Below are 24,326 nucleotides of genomic sequence, written 5' to 3' on the forward strand. Positions count from 1 at the left end.
CTGTTGCTACATACTTCTGTTTTTTTTTTTTTTTTTAATTACCTTGTTAAATGCTGGGTTCATACTTCTTCCCGCTTGCAACACAATATCAAACAATGGCATTATGTCCCTGACCTTCGGGTTCAACATTTATGGCTTCCTTTTCATTTGGTCGGACGAAACCACAGTGTCCCCGTCCCAAAATCACACTAATGTAGTCCAAACTTGTGGCGACGGAGCCACACTTTCCGTGACGATTAATACATCGTATATAATTTTTCCTTCGTAAACCATGCGGTTATTATGAAACATCCATAAAGAACAGGAAGTGTAAAGAGTAGCTTCAACCTGATTGGTGGACCGTCAAGGAAATGCAGAAAACTCGACGTCTGATTGGCTGCTTTGCCGGTGATATATAAGGTTTAGTAGCCTTGTTTCCTCCTTTCCATTCTCATTCCGGCAGGGGCAAGCCAGTCACACTGCTGTCCAGTTGAACCTAACACCAAAGTCATCTTCTGTTCAACTTCAATTCGGTAAGTTTCATATTTTAAACATCTTTGAAAGACGTCTATTGAATCTTCAACGTTTTTGTAACTTGCAGTTGTAGCTTAATAAACAGTCGCAGGCCTTTTGTTGGCAATAACAAAATGTTCCTGAAAATACAATTCGTGGTAAATGTTATGACTATAATAAGTGTTTTGTAAATTGGCTCAAACATCTGGATCGTGGCAAAAGCAATCTCGTTAGTTTCGTTTCGGGGAATGGGGGTGGGGGGAAGGGATTCCAGAATGTTCTCGACGGCTATTGTTAAGCTAACCGGTGTAAATCTCCCGGTCTGTGCTTTTTCAGAGTAAAGGTCCTCTTTAATAGACCACGCTATTCCAAACGGTTTCATTCTTTCGCAATGTAAAAAGAGAAGCTTATGCACATCTATTCTGTGATTATATTTAAATAAGAACCATAGTCGTGTAATGTCGACTTCTTCCGGTCTTCGGCAATCCGGTCAGTTTGACGCATCACAGTCACGTGGTCTGGCCTGGTGCCATTTATAGAACTTTGCTGCAAGAGGCTTCATGTTTACATGAGGCGTTGCCAGGGTGGTTATTGGAGCTGTCGGGGATGAGATTTTATGATTTGGGGTTCAGGGATTAACTGGTGAAGATGCAGGAAAGGTTTTCTTTCTCTCCCCTTCAGTCCCAAGCAACTATTGCAATCGGGACATTATCTTTTTGTTCAATTCAGTGGTGAATTTTGTATTGCTGCAGGATATGTCTTTGTTCAACCATTTTAAGTTATCATCAAATATGAATGAAAGCCAATTTTGAAGTAAAATCTTTGACTGCAAAGTAAAAGAAAGCGAATGTAAAGGTGTTAATGTTTTTCCCTTAGTTGCACAATTTTGAACATTTGCATGATTGCTAGTTAGCTCTTGTGTTTAAGAAGCTAAGTGGGAAGGGGAGATGCTTGCTGGTTGCAGTGGAAAAATCTGTCCAAAACAACTTATTCAGATTCATTTTGTTTCCTCAGTAAACATGTCTAAGGGACCAGCAGTTGGCATCGATCTTGGGACCACCTACTCCTGTGTGGGTGTGTTCCAGCATGGCAAAGTTGAAATCATTGCCAACGACCAGGGCAACAGGACCACACCCAGCTACGTGGCCTTCACAGATTCAGAGAGGCTCATTGGAGATGCTGCCAAGAATCAGGTTGCCATGAACCCCACCAACACAGTCTTCGGTAAGCATCAAGTGAGAAGTGTTGAATGTGATCGTTTTGTCATTCTGGTAAAATTAAGTTCAACCAACTTTTTTGACTGGCTGACAGCCACAATTATCGATATACATTGGTCTTGAGTTTTCCTCTAAGATAAGGGTGAAATTTCACTAGGAATGAAAGTAAACACGCTTGCCTCACAGTGATGACGACTTTCCTGCCATTCGTAGTTTCCACCAGAGGTCGAAAGACCAAAGATGGCATAATTCTTCCTTGGATGTCTGAGTGCTGGTTTTTAGATATAGGTCCACACTGGGCACATTAGTCTCATTCCATAAGATAACCCATTTGGTCTTTTACAGATGCCAAACGACTGATTGGCCGCCGGTTTGATGACGCAGTTGTGCAGTCAGACATGAAGCACTGGCCATTTGATGTCGTCAACGACAACACCCGCCCTAAGGTTCAAGTGGAGTACAAGGGTGAGAGCAAGTGCTTCTTCCCAGAGGAGATCTCCTCCATGGTGCTGACGAAGATGAAGGAAATTGCGGAAGCATACCTGGGCAAAGTAGGTCCTTAAAGTGTTTGCCCTGAATTTCTTAGTATGCGATGTATGAATCTAGATCACATCATGACTCTCTTTCCCTCCCATTTAGACAGTAAACAATGCTGTCATCACCGTGCCCGCCTACTTCAATGACTCCCAGCGCCAGGCCACCAAGGATGCTGGTACCATCTCTGGCCTTAATGTTCTGCGTATAATCAATGAGCCCACGGCTGCTGCCATTGCCTATGGTTTGGACAAGAAGGTATTTAAGTCCTGAAATCATTTAATTTGAGGTAGACAAACTACCCTAATTGGACTTTGAGTGAAACTTGTCTGTGATGCAATAATGCAATTGTAATTTGCATTTCAGGTTGGTGCTGAGAGGAACGTTCTCATCTTTGATCTTGGTGGTGGCACCTTCGATGTGTCCATCTTGACCATTGAAGATGGCATCTTTGAGGTCAAGTCGACTGCTGGAGATACTCATCTTGGTGGGGAAGATTTCGACAACCGCATGGTCAACCACTTCATCGGCGAGTTCAAGCGCAAATACAAGAAGGACATCAGTGACAACAAGAGGGCCGTCCGTCGTCTGCGCACAGCTTGTGAGAGGGCGAAGCGCACCCTGTCCTCCAGCACCCAGGCCAGCATCGAAATCGACTCCCTGTATGAAGGAGTGGACTTCTACACCTCCATCACCAGGGCTCGCTTTGAGGAGCTCAACGCTGACCTCTTCCGTGGCACCTTGGACCCTGTGGAGAAGTCACTCCGTGATGCCAAGATGGACAAAGGACTCATCCATGACATTGTCTTGGTTGGTGGTTCCACCCGTATCCCCAAGATCCAGAAGCTTCTGCAGGACTTCTTTAACGGAAAGGAGCTCAACAAGAGCATCAATCCGGATGAAGCTGTGGCCTATGGAGCTGGTAAGTGTTTCAGCCAAGTAAATGCAAATGTATTCCTTGAATTAGCTTTTGGTTGTGACGCCTATGATATTGGAGTTCTAACTGTCCTAACTTGTCTTCAGCTGTCCAGGCTGCCATCCTGTCTGGGGACAAATCTGAGAATGTCCAGGACTTGCTTCTTCTGGATGTCACCCCTCTATCTCTGGGTATTGAGACGGCTGGAGGTGTCATGACTGTCCTGATCAAACGCAACACAACCATTCCTACAAAACAGACCCAGACCTTCACCACCTATTCTGACAACCAACCTGGTGTGCTCATCCAGGTAAATATATGACCATCCCACTCTTCTGGGTGTTTTGCAGTGATGACGTTTATTCCAGCCATTCGTAGTTTCCACCAGAGGTCGCAAGACCAAAGATGGTCCAGCCCTTCCTTGGATGTCTGAGCGAAAAAAACAAATGGAACAGTTGCCGCCATCATTGTTGAAAGGTTTCCTTCTAATTTGGCTTGCAATCAACAGGTCTATGAAGGTGAGCGTGCCATGACGAAGGATAACAACCTGCTGGGCAAGTTTGAACTGACTGGCATCCCTCCAGCTCCTCGTGGTGTCCCTCAGATTGAAGTGACATTTGATATTGATGCCAATGGTATCATGAATGTCTCTGCTGTTGACAAGAGCACCGGGAAGGAAAACAAGATTACCATCACCAACGATAAGGGTAGGTTCCATTCTAGAGAATTGAATAAGATTGTTATGGAGCATTTTGTAATTGTTGAATTTGTCATTTGACAGGTCGCCTCACCAAGGATGACATTGAACGTATGGTCCAGGAGGCTGAGAAATACAAGGCTGAGGATGATGTTCAGCGTGACAAAGTGTCCACTAAGAACAGTCTGGAGTCTTATGCTTTCAACATGAAGTCCACTGTGGAGGATGAGAAGCTTGCTGGCAAGATCAGCGATGAGGACAAGCAGAACATCTTGAAAAAATGCAACGAGGTCATCAGCTGGCTGGACAAGAACCAGGTATGCAATGCGTCATCGCTCCACACACTTCTCCCCCACCTCCATATCCTATGACACAATCACTAATATGTGGATTTCCCTTTGCAGACTGCCGAGAGAGATGAATATGAGCACCAACAGAAAGAGCTGGAGAAAGTGTGCAGCCCCATCATCACAAAGTTGTACCAGGGTGCCGGAGGCATGCCAGGAGGTATGCCAGAGGGCATGCCTGGTGGCTTCCCTGGTGCTGGTGGTGCCGCTCCTGGTGCTGGTGGATCATCTGGACCAACCATTGAGGAGGTCGACTAAACATTCCATCTCCAGCCACTTAACATGAAGTCGTAGACGTCCTGTTTGTGTGCAAAGAAAGTAACCCTCATAGCATGAGCTATAGAGTGTAATAAAAGAAAATTGGGTTCATGGGATCAATCTTCATGTTTGTGAACACAGCAGATGGCACACAGCGGTTTGTTTTTTCTATTGCCAAATTGTCACTACCTTCACAATAAAAGCTTGTGACCCTTTATCCCTCTTCTCCCCCTTTCTGTGGACTGACTTGGCTGAGCAAAGTTTTAAAGCAGGAAATGGTGTGATATGAACTGGTGGAGCAGGAAACTACATGTGTGGTTAAAAACACGGGTACCCCACATACACACATGCATGAGGTGAAGGCAATTAAAGCTGAAAGCAACTTAATTTGTTACATTGGGGGCCACTTCAAAATGGTTGACTCCATCTGAATTGACAAGTATGACTTGCAATCACCACTAGGTAACCTTGTAGGTATGGGAAATTGGGCAGCTTTGAAGCTTCCCTATCTGACAGCCGAAGGCAAAGCCTCTTTTGAAGACTAGATTTCAGATAATGTTCACAACGGGTGGAAGCAGCTTTAGCAAATTTTTAATGTGAGGAAAATAGACAACGCTAGTGTGTATGCAACTCCATAGTCAACGGGTACATAGTGACATCTAGCGGTTCGTTATCGGAGTCGCTTGTATAGCCGTAGACGCAGGACTAAGTGAACAGGTGCTTCAGTTAAATCATGGCATGTCAAGAATAAATGATGCCCTACTGACCCACAACCGAAATCTACTACTATGCATATCAATCTTAATCATCAGTTTATTTTATGTTTCACCTACTTTATTTTATGTTTCACCGCGTGCGTCACTCCTTTGCTGCGTTTTGATGCCTTCAGGTGATGCTCAAAATTGTTCGAATGCAGACAGTAGTTGGCCAAAGAAACTAAACACCTAAGGAAACATTCAGTTAAAGTTCTACATACACCAAATGCGGCTTGGGTTAGGAGTAGTCTTAAGGAAAGGCTTACGTGAGTTACCTCTGCATTAACATACACGGAACAACAAGTCTACAAGTCCGTAGAATTGTGAAATCAACATTTAGATTAGATACGGTGTTTCAGATCACGACGTGAAGAGTTCTTGTCTTCAACGAATGTTTTATGAAAGGTGTGGATCGTTTTAACGATGCATTGTTAAATTGTGCATATTGTCGACAAGTTCTCACTCGGCAACATAACCAGTGACCACCTGTCGTACGTGAAGTAAAAACGACTGACTTTCCACTGTGTATTCCGCAATGTTCATCTCAAACAAACGTACAAAATGGAAATACTCAAATTCGAGTTACTGTACTGTAGATGTATTTCGTTGCAAGAACCAATGACTGCTTTAAGCATTGACGACTTGCATTGTTTGGTATATGAATGTCTACATTTCGTAGGAGCAGTGAAGGCAGCATGTGTGCGTCCGCGTTTCCATGGTAGAGGCAGCATTAGCAACGCTCGCGCTAACAGATAGCTTTCTGACGCCATTAGTAGCGCTCTCGAATTTAAAGATAGCTACCTGACGCCATTAGTAGCGCTCCCATAATAAAGATTTGAATACAAATTAAATATTTTACAAGACAACTGTCAATACGAGTCGCCTATGCTGCCATAGACATCAGAGGAAGATAATGAAGGTAAGTATCAGAAAACACTTAAAATAACTATTTCGACGTTGTTTAATATTTGCTTCAATGCTGTTGTAGCTATAAAACAGTGATTTCTTTCCATGGAGTTGATTTGTTTCACTACTGTAGTTTGCGTTAAGACGAGCCAGCTACTAGTTGACAGCTTTTAAACTGAAACACAGCGAAATATATCTGTCCTAGTCAAGCAAACTTAGATGTTAGTGTGTGACACGAAACAACAGTTATCCGTGAAATGACTTGAACATGACTTAAGTTTGATTGTTTTCCTAAGATGGAGGAAAAACGTTATTGTTACATGTTTGGGAGTTCAGTTCAGCAATGTGCCAGCAAGTGCCACAAAAAGCACATTTAAGTTCACTTACATTGAATACACAAGAAATTTGCTCAGTTGAAACAAATGTATTTCATCCGTTATCATCAACTATAAACTATTGAGTAGATCCCGTACATACACAATCGTCTCATGTTAAAATGTCTTCTCTCCATAGTGGCACATTGTTGCCCTCTGTAGATGTAAATGTGTCATGTCACGAAATTACACCACGTTCAGCTGTACTTTCTAATGTGCGGTCAAAAAACATTGTTGCTTTCAATGTCGCTTGAACCAGTATTGGACTCAAAAGCTTACTTTACCCAAATGATAATGATGCCATCAAACATGACACAGTGACGCCATCAGACAATGATAATTATGCCATCAAACTTACAAGGTGATGTCCTCACACTAACACCAATGATGGCATCCAATAACACAAAAAAATGTGAAGTAACAGTGATGTCGTCCAAACTAATGAACCTACAAAAGTGAAGTCATCTAAACTAACAGTGTTACAACATACATACTTGCTTCTGTTCCACTGAGGTCCGGCAGTGTCAATCTTGCAGCAAAATTTTGATTTGGTGCAAGTCAAAATTTGCCCCCCCCCCTGCTGCCTTGGCTGTAGGATTTTCTGATGGTCTTCCAGCAGGAGTTTGGGGACAGGTGACCAGTGCCACAATGCTAAGAAGGCGGTGAAATTGAAGGCCAAGGTCATTCCAATGTCCTCTGCAGCTACACTCTTCAGGCAGTCATTTACTGTACGTAGTGAATTCCCGACCCAGCCCAAACCTCTCTAGGAAGACGAGGAAAATCTCCAGAGAAAACCTTATTGTATATCCATCAGGATCGAACGCTTCATTATACAATAAATCACCCAGAATAAATTTGAAATGCAAATGGATCCAAACCATGCTAAAATGCATCTCGCCATATAACAGAGCCAGACCATTGTGAGGATTGCACAAATGACACTTACTGTATAGTGTGTGGGTCTGGTGGCTGCGTTATGCTGTTGGGGACATGTAGGTAACATGGTATGGTTTGTATAACCTTTGCCAGGGTAAACTATTCTACTGGCTCATTGTGACTCAGCACCCCACCAAGTCATCTTCATTTTTAGCGGTTTGTATCTCTTTACAGAATGTATAATTATATAGCTATTTCAATATTTAAGTATACACTAATATACTGAGAAGAAACAGTATTGTCGATAAAAATGGCCCAAAATGTATTTTACAAAGAGCCTAAAGGGTTACATGCACATCCAACCTGAGTTGGGATCAGTTGCTGGATTAACAAGTCAGTATGGAGGCCAAATACAGAGATAAATATACATTATACAATGTTTATCGTGTATCTGCAGTAGGTACTTTGTCAGTTGTGGATTGGATGTTGAAAAAAAAACTAAAATTAAAAAGTTACTTGGACATTAAACCGTGTACATTATGAGCCAGACACTAAACAAGACGAAAAGTGTCTTCATCTAGTCTGAGAACAGTAAATGTCCACTATTGGCATACAACATGCCCATACAACATATACTCAGCAGGTTAGGATTCAACAATATGCTCCTACACCTGCACAAATATCCAGATTTCAGCTTTTCTAAATTTTTCTAATCACTCTGCATCATGATTTTTAAAAATGTCTTTCTTTGTTGTTTACAGTTTTGACCATCCTGCTGCATGTTCTCCTATGACAACATTGAACACATCCTGGTGAAGCAGACTGTCCAGCAGCAAAAAAACATGGATAAACACCTCAAACATGGAAAGACGAATCAAATGTTGAAGAATGAACACGAGGAACCGCATTCACCAACGCAAGCAGCTCAGGTCGACTTGTGGGATTCTGTGGAGTCAGACACTGAGAGTCTGGCCCAGGAGAGGGCCTACCAGCAGCAGCTCCAGAGGTGTATCAGCTGTCCTGATCAAACCCACCGCAGACAGTCCCAAGAGGAGAACAGTGACAGCTTAGAGGAAGGAGAAGGTGTCGACGAAGATGAAACAGCACATCTTCAGGTTTATGATAGCCTTGAAGTGGCTGCACGTCGCCCTGTGAAAAGGAACCCCAGTGAATATTTGGATAGACAAGTAAATGAAATGGAGTCAAGGTAAGGTCTGCAAATAGCACAATTATCCACATGATTATTGAAACTAGTGCAACGTGAATGTTTCTACATTTTCTTGCTGACCTCTCCAGGCCTAACCATGACCCCTAACCCCATCCTCCCCTGACCCCCCTTCCACCCTCCTGCCACTGTGTGAGGGAATGAAATGAGAACGCCAGACCCCTGAACTTATTTTTTGGGCATGATGTCAACGGGGTTCCATTCATGTCACTATTTTGGAAATGCAATGAAAAACACCATATGCAAATTCGGACACCTAAACTAATTGTTTTGTCAAGTTTGGAAGCAATAGTAGGAACGGTGCACGTTACACCTCTGGACAAACCGACAAACCGATCTCTAATTATAATAATATGAGACATTAAGGCCGCTGGAAACAGAATTGTAAAAGTTACACATACTAAACACTGAAGTAGAAGAAAAAAAATCAGATTGCAGTTACATGTTACGTCCAGGAGATGGCGGTAATTTATTTTGTTGATGTTAGATCCTGCTAAATAGACTTATCTGTGAAGTACTTGAATGAAGCGCACATATTTCATGTTACAGTCTGAACTGAAACTCACATTGTGTGATTGTATATTATATGTGACTAAATAGAGTACGATAGAGATATTGTTGTGAATATAATTCTGTTATTGTGTAGCGTCGTGCATCCCTACAGTATAAGAGTAATTCAATTAAAATGTGTCATCATTATAAGCTATTCACCATGGTCATATTTCTGTCTGACCTTGTTCAATTTGCCCATTGAACTGAACTGTCAATGTTTTTCTGTGGCAAATTAATTACAAATAAGCAGATAATAGTGCGGCTTAACTAGAATACAACAATGAGAGTGGCAGCAGTAATCAAACCTTTTTACTTTTAAACATCACGTGGAAGATAAAAGATAGAAAGCCTTCATTCACTGCTTAACAATGCAGCAGTGTCAGTCATTTAATGAGATACAGCCACTGATAGTACATTGTAGTCAGAGTGGCCTAATTCAGGAGGTGTTCAGAATAACTGCTTTCATTTGAGAGAAATTAGATTTTTTGTTTTGTCGGGAGGATCACAATAAGTGGTCACTCGTGTGTCCATTAACAAGGATCATTGTTGGTGTAAAGGAGATCTCTGTTTCTCTCCTTTGAGTGGGCAGAAGTAGGCATCTATGGTGAAGAGAACCACACCACATCTGTTTTGCTCTCTTGTGTCGACTCTCCTTTTTCCCCTCTAGACACTGGGCCCTGATAGTCATTTCCCTCCAAAATAGAAAAGGAGGTATTCTCCCTTTTCCCATCATTAACCTGAGCAGATTGATGCCCGCCAAGTGTGGGTCCTCTTCCCAAACGACATTGTTTCAGGGGAAAATGACCATGACATATTCTCACAAAAGGCTCCATTTCATCGAGCCGAGGCAGTGGACACAGTCCCATTCCCATCATCGTGTTCTCATAGTCCTCTCCACTGCCTCCTCAAAGCGGGTAACCCTTTTCACACAATAGTTGCCATTGCATAGTTTACAAAACCAATGGGTATTCCTCATTCAAGCAAAAGATTCCTATTTAGGCAACTCCATTCATCCCTCTGCACCATATTTTACACCCATTTCACTTGAAATATTGTTAAAAGATATTTGAGTATACTCCCTATAACCAGTTTTTTCATTTTCCCATTCAGTGCTCGCCATCATATTTCTCTAGCTTTTGTATTTAGGTGTCTGTATTTTTTTGGGGGGGATACAGAATAGCCTGTGGTGTTTTTGCTCAGTGTTTGCGGCATCGTGCCCAGCTGCATGCTGTCTATAATGCATTCTCCAACTTGCTTGAGTCTGAATCATTAGTGAGACATCCCTTACCCTTTTGGCCTCATAGAAGTGAAGGGCCCTACACCTAGGCAACCCCCCACCACCGCACAGCATCAATAGAAGTAGGCTCCACTCGTCCTCCCAGTAAGCACAACAAAGAGGCTCTCTGCTATTTATTTTAATGAGATCTTTTCATCACCATCAGAAAGACCATTTTAGCCTGCAATTTTCAAGCCATTTCATAAGCTGAAAATTGCCGTTTGTGAACCATTCCCCCGCTAGTAGTACTCAAATACACTCTCATTAGTGAGCCTGGAGGTGAAAATACGAAAATTATCTGTAAATACAGGCTCATAATCCCCCTCATCTGTTTCAATTTCAGAAGTCTCTAATAAGGCGTAGCTCTCTTTGTTTGAGGGCATCATCATTCTAATAATGGTGTAATGCCTCTTGTTCCTTTGACCCCTCGGCACAGGCCTATGATGCATTCAGGTGTCTGTAAAGCTTCCTTAAGATATGGAAATCTAATTAATGGTGTTGTTTACCAACACAATGGAATCTAATTTCAATAATGACATCCTATAGGCTGTATTATACATTTCATGTTCTTCTTTACATTTACTTTGAGTCCATTTGCTGAAATTATTGAGCTTAGTAATATAACTGAGGCTATAGGCTTTGGCTATTCGTTGTGTTTGATCTTAATTGTTATTGTGGTTTCATTGCAGACAGGTACGCTCTGATGACGTCTATTCAGAGCTGCGCTTCGACCCTGACTGGAGGACTAATGTGAAGGGAGCTAGTCGCTTCGATGAGCCTCTACAACTCTCTGAAAAGGAATATCAACGTGTCTGTGTTGAAAATTTGAGTCAGTTACATGGTAAAAAAGAGGAAGTGGCCCAAAAAGGAGGGTACAGCTACGTTGTCATCACAAGTCCAGCTGCTGCGAATCCACATGTGAACGGTAGTGAAACTGCCAAGCCGTACCACCTTCATCCACAAGACGGTCAGACTAACAGACCTGTCTCAGGAACATCCCACCGTCACAACCGTGCCTCAAAGCACAAATCATCAGATCCTGAACATCAAAGTCCCAGTGTATCCTCGGGCAAGGACAAAGGGAACAACAGCACTTTACAGGAAGCATTCAAAGTAAACCAGGAGAGTTACCGTGAGTACGCCGGTGCAAGTCCTAGCAGTTCAGTTGAGCTGTCAGAACGCTTAGAGGATTTACATGCTCAGTATATCCAAGAGATTCAGACTTATCAGGAGGAAGAACTGGATGGTGAAGAAGGGAGAGCCATCGAAAAACAGCAAAAGAGCTCATCTACGTCAAAGAAATCAAAGCCTTTAGCAAAGAAAAAAACAGAAAGACTGACAGAGGACATAGTCGAACGCAACAAAATCACCCTGGGGCGAATGGCATCCAGCGGGGGCTCCTATCTTAAGGTGCACGGGCCAAAGAAGGAGAAGCCTCATCATTCGAAGGAGGTGTGTAGAATTTCCTCTTTTACAGTGCAAATACACCGATTTTACTCATCAAATGCAGTTTCTTGTTATTGGGATAAAAACAGCTGTGTGTATGAAGGATTTTACAAAACCAGAAGATGTGAGAAGTTTAAGAAAACCTGTATGACGTCACAAGAGTTTGTTTCTGTCATGATTTTGTGACGTCATTGAGGAGAAGTTTGTCCATCATACCTCCTCCTTCTCTAATTTCATAAACAATCATATGAAGTTATTTTCACACACTGGACCTGGAATGAGGATTATGGTTAGGGTTAGGGTTAGGGTTAGTTATGTTAGTAATTATGTCAACCAGTTCCATAATGGTCGTTTCTAGAGTGGCCTCATTTTAGTCAGGTTGCAATTACAAAAACAAAACACCAGGAGCTGCACTAGCATTGGTGATGACTCCCAGGTTGTGGAGCCCCGCTGCTGCACTCACTCTGTGTCTCAGGTTGCCAGTATAAAGACCCACAAGGAGGTAAAGATAAGGTTCTGTCGGTTTAACAGAGGACAGATTACTCAGGTGTTTCCCCCCCCCCCCCTGATTGATAGTTTACAGTTTATTTATTTTGTGTTATCGCATAGCCTGACAGCTCCCTAAAGTGAAAACCGTATTATAATTATTTACTGACTGACAGGTTTAGCAATTGACTTTTTTGGCCTCCTTTAATCATCTGTGGAACATCTTTTTTTTCTCTCACACCGGTGGTTGTTTACGTTGGGAATGAGAAAATTCGATTTTCCCTCATATTGTAAGACAGGAAGTTATTATGAGGCCAAAACAGCTATTGGCACGTTTCTGGCATCTGGTTTTATTTTTTAGATAGTTGAACAGAATCATATAGATTTGAGCATATTGCTTGATGAACGTGTTATAATGTGTTTTGCAGTGACTTAATGCTGATGTGTAAATGCAGCCAGGTCCTCCTCAGAGTGAGTTGGTGTAAAGGTAGAGGGGTCAGAGTCCTTGGGCTTGTTTTTGTTGTCTCTGTTGTTGCTTAATGTTGCCAGATTGATACTTAGTTGATAGGAAAAACAGGCAAATCTCTATGTACTGTGTGCTGTTGAAGTCTTGATGACAGTATTCATGGGCTGTAGCTTGAAGTTCTTCCAGCTCTTTGTATGTGCAGAATAATGGTCCTATTTTGTTGGCTTGTTTATTTTTTTTTTCTTTATTTTTTTTCTCCCGTATCAGCCCAAGCTTACGCTCATTGAGTCATATTATCGGTCTCCATATGCCTTTTATTGTCATCTCAGGAAAGAAACAAGTGAATATCCTATGATGTTTGCTCTGACCCAGTCTGGAAAATTAATTTGGCAGAGGAGCATGGCTGTTTTCATCTGCCCTCTCCTCCACCATATAAAAAGAGCCATATCTGGCTATGCAGTGCTTATTATGAGTTGATGCGTACAACAAGAACATCAGAGACGCATGGTTACCAATAGGCTCTTAGATATCCCTGCACCTGGCACAGTGGCATAATTGGTCGGGATGGCCCGCATTCTCCATTTGTTGGGCCACAAGACTGTTTTCTGGCTATAATACCCCCAACCCTGTTCACCCATCTGAGCCCCAGCCCGCTACAATGTCTCATATCATCGCCATTTACATAGTCAAGAGCCGTTAGCTTTGTGCAATGGTAAACAGAGCCAGAGCCTTTGCCTCTCCTAAACCCTTGTGTTTTGTCATTTTCCCTCTGAATTCGCTTATTAGTTTTCCATTGCCATGTCTCCCCAAAGACGTGTCTTACTTAATGGGGGGACATGGGGCATAAAAGAAGGGAGCACCAATTTGCATGCAGTCTATTTCCTGTTTCATCATTGGATTAGTGTATGAATTGTGTGTGTTACCACAACATGATAACCTATCAAAGAGCTATTGAGTCATAGGTCGATGAAAAAGCACGTAATTTTGAAACCAGGTTGTTTTTGAAAGATGTTAATTGAAATAAGAGAGCAGAAAGAACGCTTAAAGGCTTAAAACCAAGCTCAAACACTTAAATGTGTGTTAAGTTTGGCAGCTTATTCTACATTTGCCAGCGTCTAAACAAAAGAAAAGATAAATAAATGCATATAAAAAAATACAGTTGAATCTATCAAATCCATTACCACCGGCCAGATCTTAGACATTTTCATTTTATGCGCACATTTCACTGTCAACAATGTAATAGAAGTAATTGAGATGTATAATGTCACTTTCCATTGTGAGATTGTCCGTCTTGGGCTTATGTTCACACAGATCAAAGGAGTGACATCGTGTGTACATATCTCCAAGTATTAGATTTGTTGTAAAATGTAATCTAAAGCTAAATGTAATAATTATCATAACCACATATCTTTTTATCTCATAGTTTAGCCTGCCCTCTGCTCCGCCCTACGCTCTCTTTGTCCTTAGCTCCTTTGAAAAGATAGCAGCACTCCATGTTTAAATCACGCCAGTTTCACCAATCAATATGAGTTCAGGCAGGCGAGTTGTTACGCCGGCTCCGTCCCATTCGGTCTTTTGAAGAGAGAGGCTATCTAAAGGTAACTTGTTATAATTACACATGTTATTAAATGTACACAATTTCCTAATGCGGCAAATGCTTATCCCAGACCAAGTGGCAGAGTAGCAGTAGCAATGATTGGCTTCAGCGGGACTTGGGGCCTCCTTTGATAAAGACAGAAGTAGCAGATCAATCTTCTGCTATTGCACTCAGCCCTCAGAGTCCCTTCTCTTCTGGCAGGCCCTCACTTCAAAGCCAGGGGGGAACATAATGTACAATCTTTTAATAGCTTTAGACCAAGGCTCCGGGGAGCTCTCTGCCACTGTATACCCTGCCTCAGTCTAAACACCTAATCAAGATTACCTGGGATGGCCACAATAGCAGCTAAATGCAATTCAAGATCCGCGGCCCCTTTGAAGTCTTCATTGCGAAAAGCAGATGTTTCCCGGGTACAGGAGGTAATACAGCTTGCCGCAATTGCCCGACTTTGTTGTGACATCGTCTCGCGGGGAAGCAATTACGGGCCTCCCGGTTTAGCAGAAAAGATATTACACAGCTTACCAGGCTCAAACAATGCAATACAGCTTGATCATTTGCTCCAACTGATTGGGATATTTGTAATGGGTGGACAAAAGGCAGCGGCAGGAGTGGGGAAGGGGGAAAAGGGCACGAATTGTTTTTCTGTTTGTATACACTGCCGGACATCGTCATTAACACCCGATCCCGATATTCAATCGGCCGCTATGGCAACATTTGGGCTCAGTGATCATTCTTCACAGCTCATTCAATGTAACTCTATATAAAATGCACGAAGCAGGAGAAAATAGATGGATGGATGGATGGATGTACCGATTATAGTTTCAGGCAAAATAAAGCCCAGTTAATTTGTCTTACAGTTGCTCTACGTTTTGGTAGCATATCATCATCCTGGTGAGACGGCTGGGTTTGTATTTGTGCTCTCAGCACGACAGTCACTTCTCAGCCCTATTAGGCGCAATAACAGATACACTTATTGATGGATATGTTACAACTGCAGCCACTTCTTCCTTGTGACCTTCACCTATTCAAGCTGACAGAATTAGTGACATTCAGTGAGAAAGTCTTCAGCCTGTCAATACCATCGATCCACTCAGATGGTCCTCTGCAGCTGAGGGGAGTCCTGATGTTAACTAAATGATTTTCATTACAGCATTAACGGGAACATACAATATTTCACTGCCACAAACCGGTGCATTAGGAACACACAAAAGAGTAAATTGATGTAGGATATGGTTGAAGAAGACATGTATAGTAGATGCAGTACTGGAACTCATAAGTAAGGTGTAGGTTGTCATTGGTTTAGTGAAGGTAAAGGATTCCAGTGTGCCTACTGCTCCTTGCAAAGGTGAAAAGTATATTGTTAAGTGCAGGAATTCCCTTCAGACTCTTTCCTCATCACCTCCAATAGCTGAGGGTATTTATTAAAGAAAGCATCTGAAGACATAACAACGAGCAAACAGTTATAAAACATTTAGGAGACTGTTTTCATACACAAGAGAGGGAAAAACTATAAAGAGAACGAGGATATGTAATACACATGAAACAGCCACAGCCAGCCAGTTATGATGACATCAATGTTAAGAAATGACATCAATGCTGTTAGTATGATGATATACGTGTATGTTTGCTGGATGACATCATTTACAATTTCAGATAGTCAGGTGAAACAAAAATCAACACGCAGTAATCGAAAACACAAGGCCTCATCCTCAGACCCTTTAATGAAAACCTTCACGCTGCTGCCTCCCCCTCCCCTGCAGAAGGCTGTGAAGGGGTGACTGAGCGAACACAGGCTGAAGCTGCCGGGTCTGCGAGTGAACGCCAGGGTGCCTGTGGCGTAAATTTCGTCATCAGAGGGTCTGCACGTAGGCTCGAGCCTGTGGAATCTTCTTAAGGGGAAGAACTTTGTTTGCAAATAAACATGGAAGCTGAATTTGAAGAGAGGCTGTAGGAAGCGGTCCAGCACTATCCCGCATCTCTACAATTCTTTTTTTAAAGCAGTATAAAGACACGTGCAATAATTCTTGGAAGGACATTGCCAAGCGTTTGGGAAAGTGTGTGTGTGTGTGTGTCTAGACTGGATGTACTGCAAATCTGAAATGTTCATTTTGACTTGAAAGAATTGAAGTACGGATTGCACTGCACTACATAGCTATTACACGCTGTCCTCTTAGGAGTATGATGTTGAGGAAGAAAGATGCCAAGTTGCTCATTCTCTTGACCCCTGACCTTTGTTAATGGATACTGCTAAAGCCAACCGGACAGGAAACTGCCATGTGTCAAAGAGAAAGGGAAGCTCGTCATTTCTGTCATAGTTGAGCTTCTTTCTGACACTGACAGCTACAACTGTGACATCATTCATGATTTCATTAGGGAGGTTCCATCGAAGATGTTATTAACAACTGTAACATGATGTCATTAACAATTTGCCATGCTAGGGCGGTTCCATTCATTTCTCTCACCACTAAAATTTGGCATGTTACACAAATCAATAATAGACAATGTTGGAGGCGATCAGGGAAATGGGGCTTGTTGTATTGCTCCATTTACTTACTTAATTATAGGAGTAAAATCAAATATTATAGTAGTAATATACAGTAAATAGTGTATAATAACTCAATATATTATATATAATAAATAACTATCATAGATAAGAAAGATAAGATGTGAAATACTATTAAATCACTGCTCAAACATTCTTCTGTATCAGCGGGTTGTTTTCTCTTTGTATTTCATCTGAAGGTGTATGAGACTCCAGAGGAGACGACCACGGCAGATAATACAATGGAGGCCGATCCAGAGATGAGGTGGCTCCAGAAAATCCAGCAGCTGAAGGTAACATTGTCCACTTTTCACTTATTCATCCCCCAACCATCTCTAGGTTCAGGCTCAAACCATAGAGTGAGAGAATGTGTGTGAGATTGTTTTGCAGGATTGTGTATGTATGGACACTCGATTGCCCTAAGGGCCAGAAAGCCTGATGAAAATATCTGTCGCACAATAGGGACATTATCTTGTGGACTTTTAATTTCCTTTTGGGAATTTGGACACATTCAGTCTGTCACCGTGGAGATTGCCTGGGATGTATTTATAATACAAGTCAGAATGAGGAAAGAGGCGAATGGAGAAGCATTATTATTTTGAGCACTTGAGCAGCCACCTTAACGCTGCCAAACAGAGCAGTATAAATATTTTCCCCTTGGAAAGGGCGAAGCTAGTGTTTTCTAAATCAGCGCCATTAGATGCATGGAACACACGCTCATAGAGCTCCTGCAAAAATAATTTGGTCGGATAATGCCAAGAGAAGCGTCGGCCCTGCTTACACTTGGGGGAAAGAATTCCGCATCTCATCCCCGGCTCATGTTTGCCTTTTGTTGTTTTTGTGGTGTAAAATAGAAGGATTTAGATGTGATACTTTGTGATCCACACCAACCTCAGAGACATGCTGACCTATATTATAGGAGTTAGCGGATCGTACCCTTTGAGCAAAGGTGACATAAACTTGCCCAGAAAGAGTCTTCAGATACAAAGATATCTGAGAAATGTCTTTGATTTGGAATAAGCTATAAGAAGCCCTTTGGTAATGAATGCACCGGGTTGATAAGCTAGTATAGAGTATGGTCAAGATATCCTTTGTCCATTCAAAATGTAAGTAGGTTTAGAAGTGTTAAGGCATACATAATAAAATACTTCAAATCACATCTGTTTATGAACTACTGCTCTTTTGTAGTTTTGACATGCTCATTCAACATGGAAAAATGTTTTTCTCAGAACCATTAATCCATCTCCAACCCCAGGTCACCCAGCTCAGCAGGGAGAAGAAAGCACGACAGAAAGGAAATCCCTCTCGACAGAAGCCGGGACCCCCTGTCTTGGGGGTCAAAGCTGAGCAAGAAGACCGTCTGAGTCCTTCAGCAGAAAATACAGCCCTCGTAACTCAGTCAAACCTACAGAAGACGACTTCGTCACAGCCTTCAGCTCCCACCATCCACCTCAACATCCACCTCAACACCTCACCCCCCGTCCTTCCATACACGCAGCAGAAGGGCCAAGACGCCTTCGTCAATTTAACATCCCCTCACGGCCCACCTCAAGTTCATTACATCAACTCGGCATTTACCAGGAATGCCACTCTCCCACAACCTCCTGCCCAAAATGGGACAGCGGTGCCCCAGTTTGCTTTCTCTTCAATGCGTCAACAGAAAATGCAAGGAAAGCCCATCCATGGCCTGGATGTAGAGCAGAACCTCTGGCAGCTGGAGAATAACGCTGGACAATGGCAAAGGTGACGAGTTTATACTGTATGTTTAAAAATATAGATTACATTCAATGAATCATTAAACATTCCAATTTGATTTTCAGGCAAACTGCATTAAGGGGGGCATTAAATGAAGAAGAGGAAGGGCAAAATTGGGATCCAAGTGAGGTTCCCAGTAAACAATTTCGGGAAAACAGCCACGCTTGGTCACAGCACTCAGGGTCCCACACAGTGCTGCCCCCAATAAGCAAGCCTTTGACGGGAACAGAGGCTGAGCTGAGCTACAAACAGATTGAGCAAAGCGTGAACGTCGGGAGAATCAATTCCGAGGGTTACCTGGTGCAGATGATGAGACAGAAGGAGCTGAAGGAGCAAGTCAGTTATACGGTTGGTTGGTTTATGTCCCTTATCAATACAAAAGATTTAGTAGTATCTCCCATACAGTATACGGTATATACAATTTTATACATGGCCCACCCACACACCATTCTGAATAGCTGATTGTACAATGAAATACCATTTGTTTGTAAATCATGTTGCTTACAATGCTTTTGAGAAGCTGGAAATGGTTCTAAAATTGCTTTATGGCGTCAAAGTAATGTATTCTCATAATCGTACTCAATTCAAGTCATTACCAATAATTATAATGTCACTTTAGACCACATATTGCACCTATTGGAAGTCTTATCATAGGATAAATAATATACAGGGTTAGGGTTAAGGTTAGAAAAAGAATAAAAAGAACTATATTAACAATAGCATTTTAAAAGTGTGTCCAGATCTGTATCCAATTGTCTATCATGGGATAAACATGCCTGGTTTATCGGGGTGATGTATTTATTCTTTGAAGAAATGAACAAAAATACAGAAACAACATCCCAATGTTAAGATTATTGTTGCATTTGAACCTGTATTTGATCACATTTACTCAGAATTGGTTGACAACATTGTGCATCAACCTGCTAAAAAAAACAAAAAACAAGCAAAACAAAACAAACTAACCTGCATCAGGGACAAAGATTTATGCTTCAAAGCTGGTTCTGAATATCAACCAATGTCACAAACTTTCAGTGCCGGAAGGTTTTAGGAATAATAATAAAAAATGTGCTGCTGCATTTTGCCCAGCAGTTGATAACCAACTGCTGCTGGGACAGACTTACTTCTTCTCTCATGAACACTTAAACATTTTAAATGTGTTATTGCAGAGGTCAGGGGGTCAGAACTCGTTCATTGCGTTCTTAAAAAACATAGTTCAAGTATGACAACTAAGAAGACATTATGCAGTTTCACCTAACAAACTGACACATGAATTCTTAAATTAAGTGGCATTCCCCTTTAATCCCCATGTACACGAGAGGTTACACAAATAAATACCCCTTTGAAGTTCCAAATAATCCCTTCAGATGTCTCCATGCATGGACTGCTTAATCCTAGCAGAGTGTTCTGGCGACTAAGGGCACAAAACATCAGGTTAATTGTCTAGCCCCACTAAGATACACTTAATTGCTATGAGATGATGACGATATAAAGCACAGAGCTGCTGGCTCTGAAAAGCCATTTGAAGATGTGTTAGAGGATAAGGTGATTAGAAGGGAGAGAACAGGCCGTCTGCGAGGTGCAGGACCACTAAAGATGCCCATTTGCATTTAATGATTTGTCTGTTTTTTCTTCTTTGGTTTTGTCAGACTGAGCCCTGCAGGTGGCTCCCAGGGCACAAAGCCTCACTTTGCCTCTTGTAGTAAACTGTGCACAGCCAATGTAGACGTATCAGGATGACCAAGGAATATACTACATAGCCTCGTTTTTATCTTTGACCTCGCTATAAGTCAGTGCTTCTCATACTCTTACCTTGAACAAATCAAAATAATGTAAGTCGCAACTCACCGAACAACTCTGAGGGCTTTTTTCAGACAACGCTGCATTTACACCTCGGTTTCATCTGGGGGGAGAAAAAAATCAAGCCAAACAAAATGTACCAACACTTCTCATTGGTTTGAAATGTCTGTTTCTATATTAATGCAAAAATAACAACAACAACATAATGCTAAATAGACTTTGTTAAGAGCCCACAGATGCTAGAAAGCATGACGATGTGCTTCTGGTCGTATTCACACTGGAGCTTTCGCACAGTCCTCCTGCGGTGTCCGCGCCTCCCCACCACTTCACCTCCCCTCTCTCCCACCCTGTTAGCCGTCATGTCTGACAAGATTACAGGCACAATTTGTAAAGCAGCCCGGTCATGGTGAGCAGATGAGCATGTCTTAGGGGTCGGGGAGCGAGGGGACAGGGCCTGAAAAGAATGGTACCCTGTTGTTTCCCTGACCGATGGTTAATTCTGAAGCAAAGTGAAATCCCTCTTTCAAAAAGCAGCCTGTACAATCTGGAGTGATTAGCTGCCTTTTGTCTGGGGCAGCTCGCACACACACACACACACACACACACGCACACGCACACGCACACGCGCGCACATGCACACACACGCACACAAACACACACAAACGCGCGTAGATCCACTAACAATCCTCTCCTCCATATTTGAGGGAGTGTCCATGTCTTTCTCACTTTGCCTATATCAATGAGAATCTGTTCCTCAGGAAGCAACTTAAGTGCACTATCAGTAACCCTAGTAAATCATTTCAGGGTCATACTAAAGTCCAATAATAAATATTGTACGTGGCACTGTCATGTATTTCATACAAAGACATAAAGGCTTTGACAAGACTTCTCTAACAGATCCACATTCAACCACATTTTCCCTGTTTTGTTCAAAGGAATACTGAGACTTGACTTCTTTCTGATACTTCTTGATGTTGCATACAGTATATATGCTAAATGTAAAGGGGGGACTGTTGTGCACCCCTCCGGGGCCCCCCTGGGCCACACTTTGGCACTCTTTGAACTACAGAGTGTGTTTTACCTGTGTGTATGTCCCTGCAAGACCTAAAGATACTGCGGCAGCCATAAGAGAAGGTGTGTTGACTAGACGCTGTCTCACCATTTATTTATTGTGTTATTATTGATTGTTTCAACAAAATGGACTATTTTGCTGTGCATCCTGTTATTTTGAACCCAATCTGAGTCTAATGAGAGACATCAAAATTGATCAAAATTGCAGTTGGGAATTGATTGCGTTTGACAGACACAGAAGCAAATGCAGTTACATTTGACAAAAGTTTGAGTCAAATTAAATTATCAGAAGTCTACCTTGATGTCTGATAGCGTCCAACCACTGTGTCACAAACTTAACAAACTTTCCTCCCTCTCTCTCTCTCTCTCTCTCTCTCTCTGTCTCTTTCTCTCTCCCTCTCTCTCTTTCGTAGGCATACACTTTGAAAGACTACAGGCAGCTGAAGCCGAGTGCTAACTTGCAAGGCTTGGGTCCCGACTACACGGCTACTGAAAAGACAGTAAATATTGAACTCTAACCTCAGTCATTCATATCAGCTGTTGTTGATTTCTTATAGACCCCACCTGTGTTAAATGGGTGTCTATTATGCGCCTCGGTTGGATTGAAAACTTACTAGTCAAATGATGAAGGCGGCCATTATGTTTAGTAAACTTTTTTCTTATTCCCATCACGCTTCGAAAAAAGTCTCGGGCCAATTTTCCCCTTATAAATGTTGTTCCCTTGCCAAACGGTGAATAAGCTCCAAAACAGAAAGCTGAAACAAATTGCAGTATTGATCGAGAGAGAGAGAGAGAGAGAGAGAGAGAGAGAGAGAGAGAGAGAGAGAGAGAGAGAGAGAGAGAGAGAGAGAGAGAGAGAGAGAGAGAGAGAGAGAGAGAGAGAGAGAGAGAGAGAGAGAGAGAGAGAGAGAGAGAGAGAGAGAGAGAGAGAGAGAGAGAGAATAAAGTGGAGTCACTCTCTTATTCCCACTGGGTGATACGAGCTAACAAGCAGGGAGACACACACACACGTCTGTCCCTGTATCCTCCATGTCTGCTGTTTCCAGTCTGTAACCTTTAAAACAACATGAACCATTTTCAGGCCACTATTTGGGACTCGTCTCTGGCCTTGGCTCATTTTTATGTGGCCAAAAAAAACAGGATGATCCAAATACAATACAAAGACTTACCTACGTGTTCTATTGCTCAATTTTCCGATGGACAATATCAATTATTCATAGTTTTTCATACAGGAAAATGTGATTATTACTTGCATTGACAAACACGAGTAGCTGCCTTTTCAGTTTGTCTCCTGTGTCTAAACCACCGTGCTCACTAGTGTCATTGTTCACCCGCTGACCCCTCTACCCATTGCCTGGGTTCATCATTTAAAGGCTCCGATCCCTTACCGCGGACAAAATTACATTTACAAAGCAAATGAGAGCATCCCTAAGAAGTTAAGCGCTCTTTGTGCTTTGATATACCTTTTGTTAATCCCCATTTGTAAAAAGTGAGCATGTTTGGCCAATTTGCACTAGATTGAGCCCTGTGCATCTCCAGGGCCAAGCCTATTAGAGAATGATATGTGTAAATGTTGATAGGCCCGCTGAATGGTTTGCTGTGTTTGGTTTTGTTGGGTTTGCGTTGAGAGGCTCTGCTGAGGGGATACACAAAGAGAATGGCCTTCAGGGAGAAATGGCTCAGTTAATTAAACCCTCTTTTATAATCTCTCCCTCTCTCTCTCGCTCTCTCTCTCTCTCTCTCTCTCTCTCTCTCTTTCTCTCTCTCTTTCTCTTCCCCATCAACATGCTGAGAATATGAGACGACAGAAGCTGTATTCAGATCAGATCCGCAAGGAGAACAAAAAGATAAGTAGGATTCGCTTTCTACCGGCCAAGAGCCCAGAAGGCAATGACAAGAAGATTCTCAGGATGAAGGTGTGTATGTGTGTGTGTGTGTGTTTGTGTGCGCGTGAGAACATTAACAGATGAGAGAGGAACTGTACTTGCTTTGACCAAAACAAAGGATGACAATATGATGAGAGTTTGTGGTATTTGTGAGTTTTGTGACATGTGATATTAAAACTAACTCTCTCTCTCGCTCTTTCCTCTCTCTCTCTCTGTCCCTCTCTTGTCTTTCAGGCCCTGGAATATTCCAAGACTATAGCAAAGCCCACTGCGCCATCCAAACCAAAACCTCAACAGACATCCCAACAGTCTGCCAGCCTCACTGAGCCGGCTGCCTACCTGGAGGGCTTGGACTTGTCTCAGATGGCTGCGCTGGAGATGCTTCGAAAACATCAAGAGAAGAAGCAGGCGTTGGCCCTCTTAAGAAAGGTGCACGGTGTCTGAGTCAAAGCTCAGGTCACTTTCACGGCCCTTCTGAGGGGACTGGATCTTTTTTTACCTTACATATACATCACAAAGAATAATTGTAAACAAACAAAATCATGGATGAAGCGACCGGAAGCCTCTGTCAGTCGTGTGTCATCAGGTCAACAGCGTTCACTCCACTCCAAAACATCCAAATGCTTCTTCTAATTGATTGATTTATCTTCTACATCAAAGCAGTTCTAGTTTCTATTCATTTTGAGAAACACCTGCTGTCACTCTATCACTGGCTTGAGATTCAAGCAACCCCTTCTCTTGACATGGTCTCATTTGTATGGTATCACAGTAGTAGACCTATAAAAGGACAGCATCAAAACATTATTCACCCTAATGTGAGCTCAGCAGGTTTGTGTATCAGAGCAATGTCACAGT

The 24,326-nt window shown here is 42.3% G+C and overlaps 2 protein-coding genes across 2 annotated transcripts; both read left to right on the forward strand.

Moving 5' to 3' along the window:
* The first annotated feature begins 369 nt into the window (after positions 1-369).
* Positions 370-4,678, forward strand: LOC143009170 (heat shock cognate 70 kDa protein). Its single transcript, XM_076161183.1, has 9 exons — positions 370-512; positions 1,507-1,716; positions 2,055-2,260; positions 2,349-2,501; positions 2,610-3,165; positions 3,267-3,469; positions 3,668-3,866; positions 3,941-4,173; positions 4,261-4,678. The coding sequence occupies exons 2-9, from the start codon at positions 1,512-1,514 to the stop codon at positions 4,459-4,461; spliced, it is 1,956 nt and encodes a 651-aa protein (XP_076017298.1). The 5' UTR covers positions 370-512; positions 1,507-1,511; the 3' UTR covers positions 4,462-4,678.
* A 3,536-nt stretch (positions 4,679-8,214) lies between these two features.
* Positions 8,215-23,915, forward strand: jhy (junctional cadherin complex regulator). Its single transcript, XM_076161197.1, has 8 exons — positions 8,215-8,579; positions 11,115-11,877; positions 17,163-17,255; positions 18,218-18,705; positions 18,876-19,065; positions 21,999-22,084; positions 23,372-23,501; positions 23,706-23,915. Exons 1-8 carry the CDS (start codon positions 8,215-8,217, stop codon positions 23,913-23,915), a joined length of 2,325 nt encoding a protein of 774 aa, XP_076017312.1.
* The last annotated feature ends 411 nt before the right edge of the window (positions 23,916-24,326 follow it).

The sequence above is a fragment of the Genypterus blacodes genome, unplaced genomic scaffold (genome assembly GCF_046128005.1).
Source record: "Genypterus blacodes isolate CSIRO-AG114 ecotype Tasmania unplaced genomic scaffold, CSIRO-AGI_Gbla_v1 ptg000111l_1, whole genome shotgun sequence".
Taxonomy (NCBI): Eukaryota; Metazoa; Chordata; class Actinopteri; order Ophidiiformes; family Ophidiidae; genus Genypterus; species Genypterus blacodes.